The sequence below is a fragment of the Lissotriton vulgaris genome, chromosome 2_1 (genome assembly GCF_964263255.1).
Source record: "Lissotriton vulgaris chromosome 2_1, aLisVul1.2, whole genome shotgun sequence".
NCBI classification, from domain to species: Eukaryota; Metazoa; Chordata; class Amphibia; order Caudata; family Salamandridae; genus Lissotriton; species Lissotriton vulgaris.
Window position 1 is genome coordinate 433639735 of NC_141687.1, and position 24416 is coordinate 433664150.

At 42.1% G+C, this 24416-nt stretch overlaps 1 protein-coding gene across 1 annotated transcript; it reads right to left on the reverse strand.

The window, feature by feature from the left end:
- Nucleotides 1-203: 203 nt before the first annotated feature.
- On the reverse strand, nucleotides 204-23789 carry LOC147730544 (gamma-crystallin 1). The gene is made up of 3 exons (XM_086958584.1): nucleotides 23756-23789; nucleotides 4507-4749; nucleotides 204-521 (listed from the first exon to the last, which is right to left on the reverse strand). The coding sequence occupies exons 1-3, from the start codon at nucleotides 23762-23764 to the stop codon at nucleotides 249-251; spliced, it is 525 nt and encodes a 174-aa protein (XP_086814710.1). The 5' UTR covers nucleotides 23765-23789; the 3' UTR covers nucleotides 204-248.
- Nucleotides 23790-24416: the final 627 nt, after the last annotated feature.

Here is a 24416-nt window from a genome sequence, read left to right on the forward strand (position 1 = left end):
AACAGTACGTAAAATGCACATTTTAAACGTGAAGAATATTTATTTGTTTACTAAACAAAATTATCAATTATTTTTTAATTGTTTTATTGCAAAACCTGCGACTCGAGGACGATTTTTCATCATAGTGCACCTCAGTAAAGAACCCCAAAAAATAAAACCATCTTCAATCCATTACAAAATAAAGGAACTGGACAAAACCATTTTCTAGCTGCCTTTATTTAATATTTGAAGAGAGAATGATAGACATGTCAATAATCATACACTCTTCTGAAGGAGCCAACCCGGGGAGAGGTAGCCGCCCAGTCGGTGTATCTCCTATACTCGGATGGCCTCAGGTAGTACTGTCGCCCTCTGTAGTTGGGCAGCTCATAGAAGACCCAGTGGCCCTCCAGCACGTTGCAGGAGTGGATGTCATGGTAGTTGAACTCTTCATAGACATGAGGACAATCCTCAGTGAACTCCCTCATCTGGCCTCGGAAATCCTCCCTCTCATAGATCCTAATCCTAAAGGAGCCGCGGTGCTGGGAGGAAAAAGGCAACATAAGTAAAGCCAGCAGATGTCAGACTGTGTTTTATCAACCACCCAAGCCAACATGCAAATAACAGCAAGCAACAGCGATAATCATGTTTATCAACTCCAAAGAAAGAGCCTCAGCTATATCACCTTAATACTAATAGCATGGCAATATGATCACACATGTGAAAGGACAGTTTGACGCGCAGACAGAACACACACACACAGATGGCAATACTGGAGTCTTTCTCTAATGCCTAATAAATATGTGAGAATAGGTTTTTGGTATCAATGTTGGTTACACCTGTTCCATTTCCAGTGTGAAGACCATCCAGGTTTAAACAACTATAAAAACGGATTTAATTATTACTAGAATCGAACAAACAGAGAGCTAACTACAATCTTCTGGGAAAGTGAGGTCGGAATGGAGAGATATTTTTAGGTACCATCCCCTCAGATTTTGGGTGCCTTGATACCCAGTGAGGTCGAACTGCATCTGGGTGATAAGCAACATGTGAGCAAAAAGTGATGTCCAACTGGGAAGCCAATGATGATTATACCAAACAAGCAATGGGGCATATGTCTCAGAGGAGCAATAGATGATGTTCTTCTAGAGGGTCAGATTATAGTTTATACCATATAGAAATATCAACTGGCATAGATATTATGTCCTAAATATCATTTTCAAAAAGGCCGCCCCATAGGGTGTACATTTCCTGTTATAAAGTCCAATGGAGTGTTATTTATGCAAACCATACTTAGTACAAAATATTTATGTGACTTCTGACAGCGATATTCTGGTACAACACCTTTTCTTAGAGTGATTGATGCACTGCAGAGAAGCACAGGATGCTGTGCATAAGGGGACACTACTCGATGCTTTTTAACGCATTTGGGGCACATTGTTATTTGCGAAGTGAGACACTTGGTGAGGAGCAGATGGGGACACAGGTTGATATGCAGTTAGAGTAGAAGATGATGTGCAGCCGGCGACACTGGACAATGTGCAGTAGGAAACAGAAATGAACCTGCAATGTTTGGTCTCAAAGACATGTCAGATAATGCTCAAGTAGTCACATGTCAGCAAGGGAAGTTTATTCAGTCCTAGTTTTTTTCCATTGCATTCTGATAGTTCTAGTATTTCCCTGCTGCATATCGAGGGCTACAAGTACCACAGTATAAAGTAAATAAAAAAAATTAACTCGTAAACTTCTTAGGCTTAACAAGGGATTACTTGAGGCTATTTTGGAAGAGAAGCATTGTTAGCGATTCTATATTACACTTGTGAATGATTGCCAGAAGGATGCGGCATCTTTTGCGGACAGATGCCATATTTTAAACAAATGAGGGAAAGATAGAATTTATAGCAAGGGGGTCATGTTAAACTTCTATGTAATTAGCTATTGCCATTCTGATGGTCTATTCATTTTGTAATGTTGAATACGGTGATGCTCAAAAAATAATGACATAGTTGTTTAACTTACTATCACAACTTCTGGCCAGAAAACACTGAGAATGAAAACACATAAAAATGCGTCCATATTGTTGACTGGTGCTATTGCATGTCCTTCGAAGTAAGCTAAGGATGAGCTTAATTTTTAACATTTCGGGGCAGATTTATGTTAACTGGCGCATCCCCATGGATGCGCCAGTTAATGTGCGCCACAGTGCGCCACAGCTACGCCACCCATGGTGCGCCGTATTTACAATGCGGAGCACCATGGTGCAAAAATGGCACAGATGTGTGACGCATCTGTGCCGGAAAGGTGGCGCATTGCTGGAGTTGCGTCGCAAGCTCAACACAGCTCCAGCAAGGCTCGGGGGTGCCCCATCTTCACAATGCTGCGTCAAGACCTACGCCTGCTTCAAGCAGGTGCAGGGTTTTGACGCAGCATTGGCCTGAAAGTGACTAAGTGAAATCTCATAGATTTCACTCAGCCACTTTCAGGAGGCGTTCCTGCGCAGGAATGCCCCCCCTGCGCAGGAACGCCTCCTTATGGCGCAGGGCTTTACAGCGTGACGCATCTCCTAGATGTGTCACGTTGTAAATAGGGCGCATTGTTTTTTCGCCGACGTTGCGTCAAATAAAGTGACGCGATTGCGGCACAAAGAGGCGCAAGGGCATCATAAATCTGCCCCTTCATGTGGTGGTGATGTGTTCTGTTGTCTATTTTCCTGCTGTCTATTTGTGCTGAAGTATTCCAATGTGATTTTGTTGTGTCGCAATCTTTTTTGACTGTTTTGTTGTGATGTCTCCTGTTATTTTTAAATATGTTGTTTTTTGCTTTGTGTTTGCTGTAGTGTTGTGTTCTGTTGTTTACTTTAGATATATCAACAAATGGTTCTACATTTTCAACCAAAAAACACAGGCGGTGAAAAAGGACTGCTCCAGCTCTTCAGCCAGATCAGAAACCACTCAGCCCCAAACTGTGGCAAAGAATCTCTTAATTTAGCACTGCCAGTGGTCACTTTATGTGATAGGCCCTTGGTGCTTTGATTTGGAAGATTTATCTGAGGTTGTTTTACTTTCAGAGATAAACCATTTTACTGTGCTCAGTTTAGTCATCTATTGTTTATATTGCTCCACAGCAGTGCTGCCCAAACGTTTTACAACCGTAACCCAATTTTTAGAATGACAAACATATACCATCCATCTAGCTTTGATGGACACAAAGGAGTTTTTTAAAGCACTATATGGTAGTGCACTGTCCTTTACAGCCAGCACCTTTTTCATTGAAAAGGGCACTAAATGTGTACAGACACACAGTGTTGCTGATAAAAACTATATTGCACATAAATGATAATATGTGGAAATCATGTTTCAGTGAATATTTATCATTTGAGCATCACCAAGTAAAGTGTCTTGATTTTTTTGATCCTACTAAAATCTTTGTTTCCAAGGCCTTGTGGTAACTGTAACTATACTTTCCTTGCCCTGTGTTGTAGAAGTGGCTTTATATTTGCTCTTGCTCCCAATATTAGCACCAGCTGTACTTTAAATAGCATTGCATGTTCTTCCATTTGCACAATTTGGATCTCATTAATGGGGAATTGGTGTAGGGCAGCCACACATGGAAAGAGGAAAAAATTAGGTGAAATAAAAATATTTCACCTTGTTGTGTTTACTCTTGGGAGACACAAGTTTTTGGTGCTGCCCGAGGTTTACATGATTAAGTTAATGTGGGGTAGCATCAAAAGCCATGGGTGTTGCTTGGGAAAACCCACTGCAACGCCCATGGAGCACCTCCTTGATACAGGGTAAGTAAGGCAAGGGAGTGACTTGGGCTGCTTTGTCATACTCATTATCTATGAGGCCATGCAGAGTGGCTTTGCGTCGCACCATAGATATCATTGAGGTTTGGCTGCAACACGTCATAAAAAGTGATGCTTAGGAGGCGCAAGCCTCTCATAAATTAGCTCCTAAGTATTTTTGGAAATCTTTGGTACTAATTAATGCAGCTGGCAAATTGTTTGTGCAGAATGTGCCCTGGATATAAAAATGCAGAATACAGTTGTTTCACAAAAACATACATACATGTCTTGCGACTAAAAACTTTTAAATCTATTGTGGAATTTGACTTCTCTAACTTCTGAATTTTGCAAAAGAAATGTATGCATCAAAGCCTTGAACAATGTGTAAAAATAAGGAGAACTAAATGTAGCCAGGTGCCATATAATTGTACATGCACGATGCAGAACTGTCAACATAGAGATTCCGAAAATCCTATTCACTATTAAGCATTTGTGCTCTTTGCTTGTTGGGAACAATATTGCCCCAACAATGTCTATGCATTGGCAATACTCTTTCACTCTAAAACCCTGAATCTCCTCTATTTTTAAGAAGCAGATTTTGTTCCTAGTGTTAAACCACTGATTGCAGCGTATTAAAGTACAGGCCTAGACGGCATCTGTGTTGGAAGCATTTACAAGAATATTGAGTTCTGATTTTTGAGTAGCAAATAGTAAAAAACAGAGAACACGACTTAACTCACCTGCGGAATCATGCGACAAGATCTGATGGAGTCATTAAAACCAAACCACTGCTGGAAGTCAGGGTACTCCCCCCTTCTCAGGAAGTACTGGTGCCCCTTGTAGTTGGGGTGCTCGTACAACATCCAGTTTCCACTTTCCACCCGAATGGAGTTGCAGCGACTAAAGTAGGAGTGCAGGTCAGCACTGTCAGAGCTGCTCTCATAAGAGCGGCCCTGGAAGTTTTTGTCCTCGTAGAAGATGATCTGCAGGAAACCAAAACTAAAAGTTTATATATTTTCAAAATGACAAAAGTATAAACTGCCTATGAAGTCGTGCTCTGTTCTCTCCTGTTGTTTTTTAAAGACACCAAACAAATAGTAAAAAAAATGAGCTTAACTAATAGAGTAAGTCCAAATTTTCTCTCACATTACCCTTGCAGGGGATAATTATCTGTTTTGTTTTATCTGGAGCCGAGGCATTCCGTGTTGCTCTCTATAAATTTAACAAAATAAACAATCAAAACGTGTCACGTGAACCGTGATTTGCATTACGAATTTCTCTTGTGTGCGTTCCAGAGATTTTACAGACACAGACCTGCATACCTGCTAACTTGAAGAACAATCTCACCATTTGAGGAGGGGGTGAGCCTATGAAGGGGGTGGGGCCTCCTGCCCAGGAGCAAGTTTCAGGCACATTTGAAACCCACCATACCCCAAGCCCCCTCCTCCCACAAGAAAAATAAAAAATCTTCCTGAAGCTGGTGCTATGTCCTGGGGTGTTTTCACACGTGTTAATAATGGACTTCGGCAGTTCAAACCCTCGGAAAATGAGCTGGAAAACCACTATATAGAGCGGTTTTCAGCCCGTTTTCCTGCAACCCTGTGATATCGTCTCCTCACAGGGAGACCGTGTGATAGGAGCCGCTATTGTGTGTCACGCGTGGCATGGTGTGAGTTGGCAGGTATTGACGCATGATGTAGGCCTTTGGGCGGGTAAGATGTTATCTATATGTCTTGGCTATTCTATGAAGTAGTTTGGACCCCAATTTTGTAAATTACTTTGTTTATATTGGTTATATGTTCTTTTTATGTTGTGTGTGGACTTTCTCTTTCTCCAAGCCTCACCTCCCTTTTTTTAATATAAGGGTTGCTTAAGTTGCACCCTGAATAAAGTGGATGGCTATTCAGCTGTTTTTCCCTGAAAAGCGCATCCACACACGAAAGAGATATAATGGTCATTAAACATCATTACATGGGATAGGAGGTCTAACGGATATCATAATGGAAAACAAAATAAAAAGAACAGACACAAGGGATCAAAAGTGAAAACTTTGGAAGTTGTTGGACCCGGATGATATATAGTGTTTTATTTCATTACTAGCAGCCCGTCCCAACATTGCCCGGGAGCAATTAGGCTTCAGGGCCCCCTCCCGCCCCACTTTTGTAACCTGCAGACGTCACTTTTTCCTTCTGTAATTTACTTTGCTTCAGGGCCCCAGCCTGCCCCACTTTTGTAACCTGCACACGTCACTTTTTCCTCGTGCACACGTCATCCACCCCCTTCCCTCCACTCCACCCAAGAGACGCAGGTATTCGTGAAGGAAATATTTCTATATAAATATAATCTCCTATAGTGAAGCAAACGCATCTAAACAATAACATATTCACCGCTGACAGTTATGTGAGCAAACTCTCCCCTTTTTGACAGAAGGCGGCCTCGTCCGAGGGGGTACCGTTTTTCTCCTGACCGTGTGTACTTTGTTAACTGCGGACAACAGAGTCCCATTGAGAAGAACATGGGATTATCCTACAGAAGCCGAGGTGGCTCAAACGTTTACAGCATCTTAAACCCCTCTGGCTGCACGTCACTTTTTCCACGTTTTCCTCCTGTAATGCACCGTTTGTCTGACATTTGTAGTGCACCGTTTGCCTCCTCTTTCTTGTCCTCAGGCTTCCCCGACCGCCGCCCGCCCGTCCCGTCACCCGCCTGCCCCGACCCCCCCCTTCCCCGACCCCCGCCTGCCCCTACATGAGTGCCCTTACATCCGCCGGCGCTGCTCCCGCCTGTCCGCTCTCACCACCGCTCCTCCCCTGCGCCATGTCTGCCGCTCCTCCTCCGCTGCCGGTCCTCTGCTCCTGATGTCACCACTCCTCCCCCGCGCCATGTCCGCCGCTCCTCGGACGCCGCTCCTCTCCGTGCTCCTAACGTGACCACGCACGTCGCGGCCGGCGCTACTTTTGAGGGACTACTTTTTTTTATCTAAAATTTTAAATAACGTTTATTTTTTACATTTATGTAGCCTATAACCATCTACACACCCTGCCGATTTCAACGGTGTATCGGGTGTGTAGATTGGCGAGTGGTTCCCGAGTTTACCCGCCTGAAAGCCTGAAAGTTTCTGCTTTAATATAGTAGTACTAGCAGCCCGCCCCAGCGTTGCCCGGGGCAGATGGGGGCTGGGGGCAGCATTTCAGGCTTGCGTTCACTCCCGCCCCGGCCCCCGCCCGCCGCAACATTGTCTGTGTCCCGGACAATGTCGTGGCAGGCGGGGCCGGTGCGGTAGTGCACGCAAGCCTGAAATGCTGCCCCCAGACCCTGAGCCTTACCGCAGTTGTTCCGGGCCAACCTCCCGCACCGGCTCCCTCCCGTCCCGTGTCCCAGAGCCTTACCTGAGCTGCCGCTCCTCCCTTCACCGCCGCTCTTCCTCGTCATCACGTACGTTGCGGCCAGCGCTACGTCGTGGCCGTCAGCGTCGCGGCCGGTGCTACTTTCAGGGCACTACTTTTTATTTTAGGTTATATTTTTAAATTTACGTTTTTTAAAAATTTTCTATAGCCTATGTCCATCTGCACACCCTGAGGATTACAACAATGTATTGGGTGTGTGGATTGGCGCTGTGGTTCCCGAGTTTACCTTGCCAAAAGGTTTGTGTTCTCTCTTTATAATAGTAGTAGCGCAAAAAATTCGAATAAAAAGCTGTTCGAAATAACTAAACATCTTGCGGGATGCGCCCCAGATCTCAATCCTCCTTGCTCGCAAGAGTTCTGTGATTCATTAGCAACATTTTTCTTCACCAAAGTAAACAATATATTCTCAGTATTTAACCAAGGTGAAGATCAATGGATCAGGAAAACAAATACCTCCCCTCCAAGCAATACCCTTTCTTGCTTCGCAGAGGTAACAGAGGCCAACATCCAGGACATTGTGAAAACAATCAAATCCGGATCAGCCTTGGACCCCTGCCCTTTAAACACTCTAAGGTCATTAATAGACACCGTAATCCCAGCTATTACCCAAATGACCAACCTCATGTTCCACACAGGAATCTTTCCTAACCAGTTGAAAAAAACTCTCCTCAAACCACTCTTGAAGAAACTTGGCTTGGACAAAGCAGAATTAAAAAACTATAGGCCAATAGCTAACCTGCCCTTTATTGCTAAGGTCGTGGAAAAAGCCATGAACATTCAACTTGCGGGATTCATCGAGCAATACCATCTGCTTGATGAAACACAATTTGGGTTCCGTAGGTATCATGGGACGGAAACAGCCCTTATAAAGGCAGCAGACGACATCCGCTTAATTAGAGACCAAGGTGGAACTGCACTGCTGGTGCTTTTAGACTTATCAGCTGCCTTCGACACGGTTGACCATAAGATCTTAGTCAACCGTGTCGAAAGGATGGGAGTGCAAGGCCTAGCAAAAGACTTAATAGCGTCTTTTCTAGCAGAAAGATCCCAGGCAGTTATACTGGGCCAATATGAATCGGCTGAACTGTCACTGCCATGTGGGGTACCACAAGGTTCATCCCTTAGTCCGACACTTTTTAACATCTATGTGTCGGACCTCGCTAATACCATCAAAGCGCACGGGATGAACCTTACCTCATATGCAGATGATACTCAGCTGATACTGGCTGTCAGAAATGACGGGGAAACAGTGGCGGAAAATTTCAAGACAGGTATGCTGGCCATCGGTAAATGGATGTCAGATAACTGCTTGAAATTAAATTCCGACAAAACCGAGGTGGTCACTTTTGGCCACCTCAGCCCAAGCTGGTCCCCCACTTGGTGGCCATCATCTTTCGGAGCTGTACCTGAACCAGTTACGAAAGTGAGAAATTTGGGTGTCATCTTTGATGATAACCTAAACTTCATGGCTCACGCTAACCAGACAGCCTCCAATGCCTTCTACAAGCTACGACTGGTGAGGAAGATTCTTCCGTTTCTCCCTACCAATGTGGGAAAGACATTGGTTAGCGCAATGGTCCTTTCAGCGCTGGATTATTGTAATGGCTTGTTTGCAAATGCCCAAGTTAAGACAATCAAAAAATTGCAAACAATCCAAAATGCAGCAGCCAGACTTCTCCTCAACATTCCTAAATTCAAACCTATATCTGAATCATTGAGGAGTCTCCACTGGCTACCTGTTAGGAACCGAATTAAGTTTAAGACGCTATGTATCGTCTATAAGGCACTACACCATCAAGCGCCTCAGTTCTTCTGTGATCATCTCGTCCCGTACATTCCTACTCGAATGTTACGGTCTGCAGGACAGAATGACCTGATAGTGCCTCGAACCAGACTGGTCAACTGGTGAGACAGACGTTTTTTAGCTGCAGCCCCAAGATTATGGAACACGCTTCCACAAAATATAAGATCGAGTCCAAATCTACTGTCCTTCAGGAAGAAACTGAAAACTTGGCTATTTAACCTCTGAATAACGGTATAGATCTTGCAGGAGGGTATAACAGTACAGCGCCGAGACGCCTGCGGGCAATTGTTCGCGCTTAATAAATGCCAAAAATAAATAAATAAATAAATAAATAGTATAGATAGATGTGCACTGGTTTGAGCTGTATGAGTCAGAGTGTGAGTTGAATGGGGGGTGGTTGATTTAGCACATGGGAGAAGACAATGGGCATGTATTTTGAGTATATTTTAAAATGTATAGATTTAATATGCATTAGTGAGAAATTCGGTATTGTTTTTTATTTTGGAGATACAAAGTATATTGAATGAAATTTTGATTGAATAAATATAGTGAAGTTTTTCAAATCTTTAGCATACTCCTTTCTTTTGTACTGTAATTATCTACAAGCTGTTAAGTATTTGTGACTGTGCAGCACATACTTAGTGGGAGGGGTGGCGTTTGTTTCCGTAGCTAACACCATCTTTTTAGATGCACGGAGCTTAGTCAGTGAGATTCAAGGCCTGTGAGACTGAGATTTCCCAGCAAATACTGTAGAGTACCCAAATATACAAGATGGCACAGTGAGCAAAGGTGTGCAGGATTTAGCCTAAATAAGAAGGAAGGTGGTTTTCTGGAGGACTGAGGTCTGAGGGGAGGTATTAGAGATGTCTTAGTGATGTCAGTGGAAGGTTGAATAATATTCAGAAAGGAAACTCACTTTCTTAAAGCCTCAGACCTGTCGAAGCATTGATGTGTCAGTCTGTTGCATACCAGGAGCTTGAGAAAAGTTGTCAAGAAATAGATTAATGTGTTGATTACATGCCATAGATTCGGTATCACTTGCACGTTGTAGTTTTGGCTATCAGTGCCTACTGCAGTGGTCTTTGAATATTCTGCAGGCCGCAAGCTCCAATGCTAGTAAGAAAGTGTTGTAAATATCCTTCTCTTTCTTTTCTTTCCCATGCTTGGTTCCTTCCAAACCCCCCGTTCTATTGCCTTAAACTGTTTGTTGAATGCTCCAATGTTCTACTGTGCGCTTCCAGTCCTAACTGTCATTCTGGGCAATGGATGTCGAGTCAAACTGACAAATAAAGTTTCTTACCTACATCAAAGTCTCTTTATTTCACTGGCGATGATTTTGTTGCATTTAGGGCAACCCTACGACATCCCCTCTGCCAGTAGCCCATCTGGGCTGTAGAAGATCACCATATGACATCGTTGAGAGCATCGTCAATGAGAGGATTCCCTGATGTGAAGTACTTGAGGCAGTTTTCATTGAGGAAATCCGGGCTGCATTCCTGAGGCTCGGAAGTTCGGAGCCTCACCCCAAATCCGTCAGGGGTTCAGCTTCGCTGTATGGGAGGAGTTCACCCAAGCTGGATCACTAAGGAAAGCATGTACGCATTGTGTGTGTAGCACTGCCCATGGGTGGGGTTTATTCAACCGGGAAGTGGTGAGATGAGTACTTCCCTGCGAGGAGCTGCATTTTGATACTTCTCGTTTGAGGCTTTTGTATTTATTATTAAACATATAAGGGAATCCTGCAACATGTGGTGAGTATGTGCAGTCTCTTTACGCTGCTTTAAGTATTCATTGAGTTACTTAAAACCATTGCTACAAACAAGTCAAAGCAAGTCCAAAAGTAAAAATCGATTAAAAGACATTATAATATTGCAGTCCGTTAAAAAAAATGATTATTCTAGCAACGTCAGTCTCTTTCCTTGTCAGCTGCAGTGCCAATCTGATTTAAAGTATTCATTGAGGAAAAATTTCCCTCAGAGTGGTGGCATTATTATCAGTTGTCAGAGCTGGCGTCCTTTCACTGAAGTATTGAGGAATTATCTCCCACAGAGTGGTGGCATTATATTAGATGTCACGACTGGCGTTGTTTCCATGACGATTCTGTGAAGGGAACTTGCATTCCTCAGTGAGCACGGCTAAACTGAATAACTGAGAGAAAGTAATTCGGATTAGTGGAACTTCCTCGTTATTGATCACAGTTTGAGAAGTGATCCACTTCATTTCGGTCACGTACTGTAAATCACTATGGGTGCCTTTGTACACCATTCTCTACAATAGCCAAAGTTGTTAGCTTTCCCATCCTCTTAGTCTCGCCTTTAGGGTGTTTTACTTGGAGCAGAGATTGTAAATCTCATTATTTTTCATTTCCTAGCGCAGCAGTGGACATCTTCCATTATTAGGGCGGACAGTCATACAGTAGTTATAATGTAGAAACGTTTAGTTATATCTCTGGCACAAAGGTTGTATCATCATTCAAACCTATAGGGTTTAGAAAAGCATCTTTAAACATTTCACTTTTGAACTGCAACCTCCGCATACATTAAAAAGGTAGTTTTCGTGGAAGCAGTTGCCTGCAGTATTGTCTCAAACATTATGAACTGTGACCTTCAGAGGAGCTCCTTGTTATGGCTCATATCCACGCTGACTGCTCCACCTTTAGAAATAATATTGGAGAACTTGTAATTTAGAGAAGAATTTTGATTTGTTAATTACTGTTCCCTCGAACCATTTCTTATTCACAGGGAGAACTATATTGTCATAACTTTGAATTAATAGTATCATAATAATGGCTGCGGCAAGAATGAACCAACCTCCATCTTTCCTATCTGAGGAAGGGGAACACCTTATGGCATGGAAAAACTGGATCAAAGGGTTTGAAACAGACTTGATTGCAATTGGCGCAAGTGGATCTTCGGCGATACGCAGACAGCACATTTTATTACATAACCTAGGCGCTGAGGGGAGCAAGGTATTTGACAGTCTTCCAGATTTGGAAGAAGAGGAAGGAGAATATGGTGAGAGGAATGTCTATGATATTACCCATAAGAAGTTAGAACTCCAATATGTAGATAAGATAAACATGGTTTTAGAGCAACATACATTTTTTGGAAGAAGTCAGGGAAAGAATGAGAAAGTTTGGAAATTATATAACAATATTAAGAGGTTTAGAGAATACATGTGAGTTCAACAAATTGACGGATTCCCTCATTAGGGGCCAATTGGTGTAATGTACAAATACCAAAAAGATACAAGAGAAATTATTAGTAGGGGATCCTGATTTAAAGAATGCTATTGATATAGCAAGGAGTATAGAACACACTGCAGAATGCATAAAGGAAATGTCTATTACCAGTGAGAAAGAAGTAAATGAAATCTGTGATGAATTTAAAAATGTATGTGCTATTAAGGAACAGAAGAAAGGTGAAATGGTTAACGAAGATCACAAGAGAAGATTTACTCTGGAAAATAGGATGAAGTGCTTAAGAGGTGGAAGCATGGGGCACCTTGTCAATAGTGTTAATTGACGGGCCAGAACAGTCACGTGCAGGAAGTGTAACGGCAAGGGATATTTTGTACGCATGTGCAAAGACATGTCTGGCAGAACAGTTAATTCTATTGAATCAAATGATGATGACAGGAAAAAGTATGTACTTCAAGTTGATGTGGAGGAAAATAAGGATGTGTATATGGTTAACTTGCCCAAATGTGAGAGTGGAAGTTTTTGCTGACTCGTGTTTCCCTTTTACATTCATTAATAGCGAAACATATCATTCTAAGTTCGATGATCAGGGTTCATCCCTTGTTGAACCAGATTTTGTTCCAGTTGGGTATAACAAAGAGCCCATATCACTGGAAGGTGTAGCAATTATGAAAATCACGTTTAAAGAAAGAAGCACAGTAGGAAAGGTGTATATAGCCAAACAAGGATTCAATCTTTTAGGATGGGCTCATCAAAAAGATTTAAGAATTAAACTAGATCCTAAAACGGATGTACCTGTCATGCTTTTAGAAAGATCGGCATGTCGTATGGAATTACTTCTGTTTAAAAGAATTTCAACATAAAATAATATTGAAGGAAAATGCCAAACCTGTAGCACACAAATGCAGAAACATACCCATAATGTTGAGATAACCACTTAAACAAGAACTAGACAAGTTAGATATTAAAATTGTAATTATTGAACCTATTGAAAGTTACGAATGAGTTGCCCTCATAATTATTACATCGAAACCCAACACTAAGGCCATCAGATTATGCATAGACTTGAGGGAATTAAACAACAATATTTGGATTGACTTGCATACTTTGCCTAACATAAATGAAATGCTGAGTCAAGTAAAAAATGCAGAGTTTTTCTCAGTAATAGATTTATCCTCAGCCTACCACCAGGTGGAGCTCCAACCCTCTAGCAAAGCATTGACATCATTCATTACACCATTTGGCGCATTTAGATTCTGTAGCATGCCATTCAGACTTGCATCCGCAGCCACGGTGTTCCAAAGGGCTATGCAAAGGATCCTGGAAGGAATAAGCCATGTGTTATGCTTCCAGGATGACTTGCTGGTTTATGGAAAAGATGAAAATGAGACATTCAGGACAGGGTTAACCAAGTTGAAAGAGGCAGGACTAACTTTGAAAAGAGAGAAGTGTCAAGTAGGAGTGTGGTCAGTCACTTACCTGGGACATGTTATATCCAAGGAGGGTATTAAGCCTAATGCGAATTTGGTAGAAGTGATCAGATCAGCTCCAGTACCTACCACCAAGTAAGAAGTAAAGTCCTCTCTTGGTTTGTCAGAATATTATTCCAAGTTTGTAAAAAACTTTGCTAACATTATCCATTCTTGGCGGAACTTGTTAAAAAAGGGCGTTATGTTCACCTGGAACAAAGAATGTATGGAAGCATTCAATGAATTGAAGAATCTAATTGTAAATGATCCTTTCTTAGGACAATTTGATACTAGTAAACATACCATACTGACAACTGATGCAAGCACCAAGAGCATAGGGGCGACTCTCAGCCAAATGGTGGATTGGGAAGAAAGAATAGTGGCATTTGCATCGATAGCATTACCTGAAACAGAAGCTCTGTACTCAGTGGTTGAGAGAGAAGCACTGGCCTGCTTCTGGGCTGTTAAACCTTTCCGTGTATTCCTGTGGGGTATTCCTCTCACCCTGAAAACGGACCATAAGCTCTTGATAAATTAATTTTTAGTAAGAAATATTGAAAGAACCACTCCCAGAATATCCAAATGGTTCCTTGGTTTAGAAGGGTACAACTGCAGGATTGTATATATTCCCGGACCAAGTAACCAAGCAGCTGACTGCTTGTCTAGACTCCCTTTGCCAGGAGATGAGTTGGGAAAAGATGAAGTGGAAGAATATGTGGTGGGCGCTATTATAGAAGGTATACAAAAAAGGAGTGGGAAGACAGCGTGAGAGATGACATAACAATTCAAAGTGTGAAAGAACTCATCTTGAAAGGTTGGCCAAATAAGTGTTCTGACTTAAAAAATGATGTGAAGGGATTTTGGACGGTGAGGATAGAACTGTACATATACAAAGACAATTTGCATAGGGGCAACAAACGTGTTACACCTGAAAGTTTGCTTGGAAAAATTGTAATGTTGACACATGAAGGCCACTTAGGGTGCAGTCTAAAGAAAAGCAAGACCAGGTTACATTACTGGTGGCCAGGCATGGACACCATGATTGAGAGAAGCATCAGGCAATGCATAAGTTGTGCATGCAGTGACAAGAGCAAACATGTAGGCAAAGGTCAGATTTCTGCTGTTGAAGTGCCCATGGTCCCTTGGAACAAACTGGCACTAGACATCATTGGTTCTATAAATGCTAAAGGACTAGGAGGAAGGTATATTTTGACATTAGTGGACTATCATTCCAAATGGGTTGTCATTAAAGTTGTAGATAATGTCATCACCAGCACTGTCATTACATTTCTACAAGATGTATTCCGAAGTGAGGGTGTACCTCAGACCTTAATACCTGACAATGGTGTCCAATTTTCTTCACCGCTAATTGAAGAATTTTCAAATATATTTTCTGTAAATCACTTGCAAACTGCTTTGTTTTGTCCAAAAGCTAACGGATTAGTTGAAAGAGTTTACCCGTGTGATCAAAGATTGTATCCAGCGAACGTTAACAGAGTGACGAATATTAAGAAGGAGTTGGACATCATGATCTGATCCTACCCAGTAACCCTTCATTCCATCACGGGTGTTTCCCCATTTAAGTCTCTCTAGAGAAGATATTGGGATCAACCCCTTCTCGGATTACACATATGTAGGGCTCAATCTTGAATTTGATGCAGGGAGAAGGGAGCGACCCAGGTGACAGATTGATCACCTCCTTCTCCAGGATAAAGAATGGGTGAAGAACTTTGGAGTTTGGATCGCCAAATATTTTAGGATCAATGAGGAGACGGCCGGACCCTTTGCAGCCTGGGGGGGTTTCAAGGCCACAGCTCATGGGCAAATAATCTCCTTTTCGGCCGCCCAGTCTAGGGCCCGGCGGACAAAATAGCTGAACTGCAGGGGGTGGTGGAAAGGACTCGTGCCCAGAGGACCCGGTCATGTCCACATCAACTGGATTTGGCTAGAAAGGCCCTGAGAGACTTCTTTGTTTTAGAAGAGATCAGTAGTTCCTGATCCTTTCGACAAAAGGTCTATGAAGATAGCCAGCTGGTCAGCAAATTGCTGGCCAGCTCCAGAAAAACCAAACAAGAAGCATCCCTTGTTTTGAAGATCACTGACCCCAAGACCGGATTGGAAGTGACTAATAGTGAAGAGATCCTACTGAATTTTTTTAGAACACTTCCAGCAACTCTACACTACTTAGTACTTGGTGGGGAGGGGATGATACACGAGCATTTTGATAATGTAAATATTCCCAGATTATCCGATTCTCAGATTGACCAGTTAAAATCAGATTTAGAAACTGCTGAGATTTTGGCAGCTATTAAATCAACAGCTGAGGCTAAAGCGTGCTGGGAAGATGGGTTCCCAATTGAATTGTACAAGATTTTTTCAAAATAATTGATTGAAAAAACTTTTTAATCATATCAAAAATGGTGGCCAGGTCCCTCCGGTTTTTAAAGAGGCAATTGTTGTTTGCTTCGTAAAAAAGGACAAGAACCCGAAGGACATCAATTCATATAGGCCCATTAGCCACCTCAACCTTAGACTACAAGATTTTAATGAAGGTCTGGGCTGAGTTGTTTTTATTGGTTGCACAGGAAACAATTCTTAAAGATCAGGCAGGTTTTATAGCAGGAAAATCCATGGTAGCCAAAACGGAATTTCAATATAGGCTCTAGATGATTGCAACACCAACTCTATCCCTGCCTGTAATATGACGGTCAATGATGAGAAAGCATTTGACCTGGTGAATCAGATCACTCTTTTTTAGCTCTTGGGCAATTTGGTTTCCCCCCCAGGTTATTGCAATATTACGTAATGTTTATCAGGGGGCACAAGCCCAGGTGGTAATCAATACGAAATGGGCTGAAACAGTAAAGATAAATCGGGGGACAAAACAAGGATGTCCGCTCTCCCCTTTGCTTTCTACCTTTTTTATATAACCTCTAGCTATTAGAATGCATGACAATGTCGCAATTAAGGCACCAATCCATGAGTTGGCCGAATTAAAACTTTTTGCGGACGATATTATTTTATATTTGAAGCCCAATAATCATAATTTGGAAGTGGTGTTGAGGGAATGCAGTAAATTTGAATTAATCGGGGGCTATAAAATAAATCCAAACAAAACGGAAGTTCTTGTTTTAAATTCAAATATACATTTTCTTCCACCCTGTCTCAGGGTGCAAGCTGCAAAGCCAGACCTAATTAGATATTGGGGGATATTTCTGTCCAACCAATATCAACAGTTATACAATCTGAATTACGTAAGAACACAAGTAAAAATAAAGAATTTCTTAAAGCAGTGGCTTTTACTCCCCTGCACCTTGGTGGGACGGGTATCACTCATCAGATGTTCATACTTCTGTTACTCATTTTTCTATTTATTAATGTATCTATTAAAATAAATATGCTTTTTTTTTACAGAAATGGAAACCCTGATTAGCCAATTTGTTTGGGGAAAAAATCCCCAAGGATTAAACTCACATCACTACAATTAATGATTGAACAAGGAGGTCTGGCTTTACCCCATTTAGGAACCTATTTTACAATGCCACTTTTTTGGACTTACTAGCAGTCTTAATGGGCTCAAATTGTGTTAGAGATAACTTATTTGTGGACAAAATGGTGCAGGAAACCAGCTCTCAGATCTTAATATTTTTCAAAATCCCCAAATTCCTGAAAAAAACAAGATATAGGACACTGAAGGACTATTCTATTAGACTTCATTTTTTTTAGAGTGACGGGTTCCTCTGGGTTACAGTATTTGAAATTGAGGGAATGTAAGAACATCAGTCTCCAAATCCAATCAGGCCACTTGAGAAACTGAGAAGGCTGTGGGCTTGGGGTTATAAGAGATTTTTCAATCCAGAATAGGGTGATCTCTTGGCAGGAGGTGCTGCTGAGGGATGGGAGTTAGAGGAAGCCTGCCTTTTTTTGAATATTTACAAATTGTTCTTTTCATAAACAATTTTAAGGGTATTTTTGACACAACAAACAAACTTGTGATAGCTCTTTTATGGGCTAAATTAAGTGGCGTAGGGAACTGGTATTGTTTATTACGAAATCAGGGCCAACTCCCATTGATTGAGAACCATTTGGAAAAGGTGGCCCACAAAACACAATGTACTTTTTCCTTTTCCGAATGGGAAGCCCTATGTCTTCGAATAATTAAGTCTTTGAGAGCAGCCAATTTGAAAAGAATGGCATTCCTATCCCAGTGGCTGGCCTACCTTACTCCGGATGCACTCAAGAAAAGGTATCCGGATGCCGAAGATAGGGATTTCCGATGCCAGGCAGAAGGAGAAGGGGGCTGGCTCCATATTTTATTTACATGTCCTACTTCGTGCCTTTTTGGGAGGCAATTTTTTCGGCCCTAAACTGGGCATTTGAGAAGAGGGTATTGCGGGAGGCCGAAGTTGCCCTGTTTGGAATTTGTAGAGATAGAACAATTTTAACAGAAGCCGAAGCAACTTTTCTTTCTATTACTTGCTTAGTAGCCCACTCCTTAATCCTACAAAATTGGAGGTCTAAGGATGTTCCCACCTATGACAAATGGTTGAACAAAATTAAAAGTGCGCGGGCTTTTGAAGAAGCTTACGCAAGACGGGTGGGAGCTTCCAGGAAATTCAATAAGAATTGGAAGTTTCTAAGCAATGTGGAAAACCCAATAGAGGGACAGAATTATTTGGAATTTAGAATCTAACCGTTGGTCTATTATCCTTATAATGTTTGGAGGAATTAGAAATATGTTCTGTCAAGCACTTTAGCACTTTAATATTGTAATTGCTTGCATTTGTTACACTAGCACTTTCACTTTTTTTGCACTTTTGCACTTTGGTATTATATAACCTTCAATTACTCCGTTTGAGATACTTTTGATAACCGTGTTTTTAAAAAAGGATTTACTGTGCCATTGCTTGTAACCTGGAAAGATGAAATCATCGATTTTGTGCTGAATAATGTTTGCTTACATGTTATTTATTGCTCTTGTTGCTCTGCTCAATAAAAAATATTTATAAAAAAAAAAAGTCTCGCAAAGGAAGAGAACCAGGCACTAAGTTCAGTCCCCTGGGGCTGGTCGGTAACAATGTGGAGGAGGTTGATCGAGACAAGATAAGGGAGAAGGTCCAAGAGCATCAAAGAAAATATGTTAACAGGTACAACAGTAAAGTGTTGGAAAGGAGTAAAATGTGGAAGGAAGGGAGTGTTGTAAAAGTGAAATTACCAAGAGCTGTATATTCAGGTTCAATGTAAAGTATTCCAAAATGTTGTACTTCTTGATGATGGACAAGTGTGGAGAAATGACAGGATTATCAGAGACAACAGTGTGGATGTACAAGGTTCCTCCAAGGAAAACACAACACCGGTAAACGATGGACCTGATATTCAACCGAGAAAAGAGTTCCTTAGGAATCAATGTAAGAAACCGTTGTGGCACAGAGATAACAAAATGTATTTACATTATGTTCTTATTTTGTACTCCCAGCTTTTACATGTGAAAACATTTATTTTTATTGTGTTTCCCTAGGAAGGAGATGTGTTGTAATTATCCTTCTCTTTCCCAAACTTAGTTCCAACCCCCCCACCTCCCCCCCACACCCTATTCCTACCCCCCACCCCCGCCTCTCCCGTTCTATTGCCTTAAAACGTTGTACTGGGCACTCCCGGTCCTAACTGTCATTCTGGGCAATGGATGCCGAGTCAAACTGACGAATAAAGTTTCTTACCTACATCGAAGTCTCTTTATTTCGAAAAGCTTTATGGATAAATGTACCACCTCCCTCGGATAGTACACAATGCCTCAAAACGCATCCTTATTTGCAGTGTCAACACCTCTGTACTCCTCTGTACTCTCCAAACAACATACACAAGTCTACATACATCAGTGTTATTTATTGTTGCCCATAAAAACAACCACACTCTCCAAACAATAATGTTACCTCTCCTGATTCCTGTGGGTTCAGCTCAAAAGCCTTAAAGAATAAAAAGGCAGAGAGGAATGGAGAGAGTAGAACTCCACTGGCAGAAGGAATGGAGCATAGGAACAGAACAGCACACACCCTGCATTAGCCACTTTATGAAGAGGTCTGCACCTCACAAACATGCTCACATCTGCTCCTCTCTCTGAAAATGCATTATGGAAGAGCACAGCTCAACCAGCCCTTTACAACATCTTTCCGTTGCATGTACTTTGAAGCGAGTTCAGCGTCCATGGGAAAAGTAGACAATTATAAATGGTTTTACTTTTATTAACCTATTAAAATCCATTTGTGTGGCAGAATATAATGGATGTCAGACAATCATATCACATCATTTCTGAAATTAATTAATTATTAGAAATAACTAGCTACGAGAAATACACTGCAGGGTGGTAAATGGCGATCTCGGGGCTTTCCATCTTTCGTTTTATTAACTGCCTTGTCTTATGTTGTTTTCAAAGCATTGCATCTTTGAGCTCTGTCCTCCCACAGAATTCGGGGTTCATGCAGTTTGCCATTTTTCTTTTTCTCTGCTGGCTACAGGGACTCGCAGGCCTGTCTCTGGCTGCACACAGAGGTGCGCAGGCACAAAATGCATTTACTGAGCAATCTAAACCGAGGCTTAAGCAAAGGGTTCACATTGGTAGTGCCTTCGGGGGTTTCACTGGCACTATGAACATTCACCATTCATAGATGAGCTGTGATGCTGGCGCTAGGCCAATGTAAAACCCGACAGACTCTGTCCAGCGCTCCAAGGACCCAACTCATAACATGAAAATGCTGGTATTTGAGGGAGTGGGACACTCCACAAACACCCTAAGAAGGTACGCCCCTGCCCCTGCCAACGAATATTGAAGTGTAGAGCCGGACCCTTATATATTAATGAAAGTTATCCTGCCGGGGGCCGGGCAGCAGGTCCCTATAATTCATAAGTGCACGTACAAGCCCAGTGAATTTGGTGCAGATCGCGTACAAGCCATATTGTGCACGGACACGAATATTCACATTTCTAGAATCCGAGCTTTAGCTTTTATATTCAGCTAAGACACTCTTTTCTAAGGTAATACACTTTAAAATGTGCAATACCTCCCTTCTGTATAGAAAACGTCCATGCCGGCCAATCGAGAGGCTGGAGCTTGTAGGAACACCTGTCTTATTTTTAAATATGGTGAAAGACTAATCTGAGTTTTTCTACAATAGTTATACTTTTTGAGATATGAAGAGCTTGTTTGAAGGAAACCCAAACGAGATGTGCCTCGTGATGACCAATCATTCTTTGGAGCGCTGAGATACAAGAGAATTGCAAAGGTCTATTGCATGAACAGTGACCAAACAAATGTGTGTTAACACTAAATCATCTAGAAATCTAGGTACACGCATAGAAGATTTTTTGTGGTCTTGCTACAGAGAGCCCACCTGTCTGTTGAATATTGCATTGTAAACGATAGTAAACAGACTCATTGCTCATGATTAGGTGGCTCTTTTGTTAATCTTAGATCTCGTCTTTTTGTTAGCGGCCGTGTCTGTCCCTTTCCTGGAGCATCGATTGTTCACCCTTGCTTTTGATTGGCTGGAGTATAACATTCCACGCTGATGAAATGGAACTACTTTTATTTCATTACTTGTTCAGCACTGCATGGGAGTTCATGTCTTGGTGTTAAGATCATGCTTGCACACTTCAATTCTCTCCCCAGACTCACCCCATACCTCCTTCCCACTCTCCCTCACGATCTTCCTTCAGTGCGAGGAGCTGGATGGTGATGCCCTGGATGTTCTCTTTACCTCGTCTCTACCCTTTCCACTCCCACCAGGGGCTCTTTCCTAGTGAACCAGAAACCATATGACATCCTCAATGTTCTGTATGTTGTCCCACTGCACTATCCATTGCTGCCCCTCTCCATGGTGGTAGCTGCTACTGACTTTGCCATGGCTAGGCAATTTTAAACTCTGCCGACTTTGGCAAAGCCAAAAGTGACAAATGGTTATGTCAAAAGTTCACCAACCATTTAAAACATTGTTTTCTACACATTCAAGATGGAAGCCATGCTGAAGGGCACAGTGTTCATTGACATCACAGTGCAACAACACATGTGACAATAAATGTTGCTTCAATCAACATGGGCTCATTGCTACTGATTGCTTTGGCCAGGGATTTTTATTTCAGATTTATAAACTTAGACTATAAACCTTGTAGTTCCTTTAAATGTAAAACCTTACATTTTGCATTTGAATAAATTTAATTATTTGTAAATGGAATATATCGGTTTGAGTGCACAGAAGACTGCTACCAATTTCTTCCCAAGAACTTGTGCCACTTTCAGTCTGTCTAGCATCACCCACACAACTTTGCACCCTATTGCAAAGGCATCTATGTGAGTCTAGCATAGGTTTTGTTCTCTAAGGTGCCATCCTACGACAAAATACTGTGCTTCAAACTAATTTTAACTTTTTTCCACTTTGCATGTGCGCATTACCCTACAGCACAGATAGAAAGTTGAAAACGTTAGGGGAAAGAAAACGTTGCTCCTTCTTAACACCTGCCTAAAAGAGGTGTATTTTTCTACCCCAACGCCCCATCTACAAAAGCTAGGAAATAGGGCTTTGCATCAATAACCATGAATGGTTGCTTAGGAACACCAATATACCACCCACAGGGCGCCCCCTTGCTTTGTTTTACTCTTAGGAAACTTTCCAGTGCAAAACAAGTTTTGCGCTGGAAATTAAACATCAAATCTACTCTTGATGTCAGACCTCTCAGGTAAGGACCATCTGATCTGAGACCTTGGACAGCATGATGATCATAGTGTCCAATTCTTAACCATCTTTGTCAGAGATATGTGCGACTCTTTCAGTAGCCATGATGCCACTGACAAGTTTAGCGCCTGAGCAGATGGTGCCTTCCAGAAAGAGCCGCAAAAGAAAAAACCCTGAAGTAAAAAAACATCCAGAGAGATGGAAAGGCTCCAGATGACAAGGGCTAAGAGAAGGAACCCAGTGGACAGGAATTGGACACAGGAATACCATCGGGGACACTGGCACAGAGCAAGATACCACCAGAAGAAAATGACCAGTCAGAAACAAAGAACCAGCTGAAGATTAGGAACCAACAGGAGTGGAGAATCACACCAGCAGGAGTGAGGAATCAACAGGAGCGAAGATCAAACCAGCAGGAGCAAAGAATCAATCAAAGAGAGGAATCACACCAGCAGGAATGAAGAAGTAAGTGTTGCAATTGAAGGGAAAAGGAGAGACCCACCCTGAACAGGAAGTTGCATCAGCAACCTGCTGCTGCCATCTTGGATTGGAAGGAGACCAAAAGGAATCAAGAAATGGACTCCATAGTGCTTTGGGGAAAACAATACCCAGAGTTCTTTCCCAAAAACGCTGGGAAGGAGAAGGAAGACTATGATGTCCACCATCATGGCCCCAAAAGAGAGGACCACCAGAGGCCACACCAGTGGGCTTGTCACCATAAAGAAATGTCCTTAGGCTTGGGCGCGGCCCACCTGCAGTGCAACTGCGCATCAGGAAAGAGGAGCAAGTGTCCCGCTCAATACGGCGGGATGTGAGTGTAGCCGTTGGGCAGGGCGCCGCCCACAATGGTACACTTGGCATGGATTTTAGTGACTTTTGGTGATTTCGCACTAGCACAAGTTGCTGATTAATCTGGCTCAGGTTTTGTCTGGATTCTCTTATTCTAGCTTCAAAACTCTGTAAATTCAAAAATCTGTAAGTATTTGGCCTCCAGGTTTTTATTTCTGGCAGTGACTGATGCAATATTTGTTTCCTAAGGAAGAGCGGGAGATGAATCATGTTTCCTTTTGACCTCTTCTCTGTATGTGAAAGTGCTGCAGCTCACCTACTGACCAGTCTCGAGCCATGCCAGCCCGTGTCAGACTCGATGGAGGCGAAGCTACAGCAACTCTCAATGTGGAAAGAGGTTAAGGATGTCTGAACCTGTCGGTAACCAGAAGAATGCCTCGTCTTAATCTGTTTCAATGGAATGTACCAATATATAAAATTAAAACAATCCGCGATATAAATATATTTGAAAATTCTAAGCAGACATTCATATCTCAAAACTTAGAGAAGATAGTGTTTGTAGAGAGAAAGCTGATGACGTGAGTGGCCCATCTCTTACCTTCCCCATTGTGCTCGGTGTGCGGTTTCCGTGCCTCTGCGCTCTGGAGTGGGAAGGGCTGCAGCCTCTATATACAGCTCCCAATGCTGGATCTGCATAAGTCACACAAAGGGACCTTTCGTCGTTCGCTACAGAAAGACTATAGGAAAGCTCTTCACCACAGCCGAGAATATTCGTCCTTTGTTTACCTCCATTGTGAGATATGAGGTACTCTGGGGGCCCATATCCACAATGATGTTAAATAATTGACAGACTCAGCAGTATGTTAATAAAACGACATTTTTGTACAGTAGATAAACAGGATTAATTGGAAATGACCTGACTATTCCAGTGCCTGTCCGACCATAACTGAAAGAACTCTCTATGTCAATGAATATGTTAAAATTTCACCTTTTTACTCCTCACTTGTCTCCTCTATGTTATCAATCTAGATTTTTGCGAAGCATTAGATAGTATAGAACACATACAAAGGAAAATTAAAATTAAAATTGGGAAAGTATGTAAGCATGCATGCATTTATTTATTTAACTATATCTCTGTGTATGCTCTGTACAAAATGAATTGGCTCCATGCTCCTGACAGAGACGAAATAAAAAAAAACAGCAATATTTGCGTGGCTACTGAACTACATCAATAAGCAGGATACGTTTTGAAGGCTTTC

Excerpts from the sequence above, each read along its gene's own strand:
- LOC147730544 (XM_086958584.1), bottom strand. Across the intron at positions 522-4,506 it reads CTTGTCGCATGATTCCGCAG|CACCGCGGCTCCTTTAGGAT; the intron begins GTGAGTTAAGTC and ends TTTTCCTCCCAG.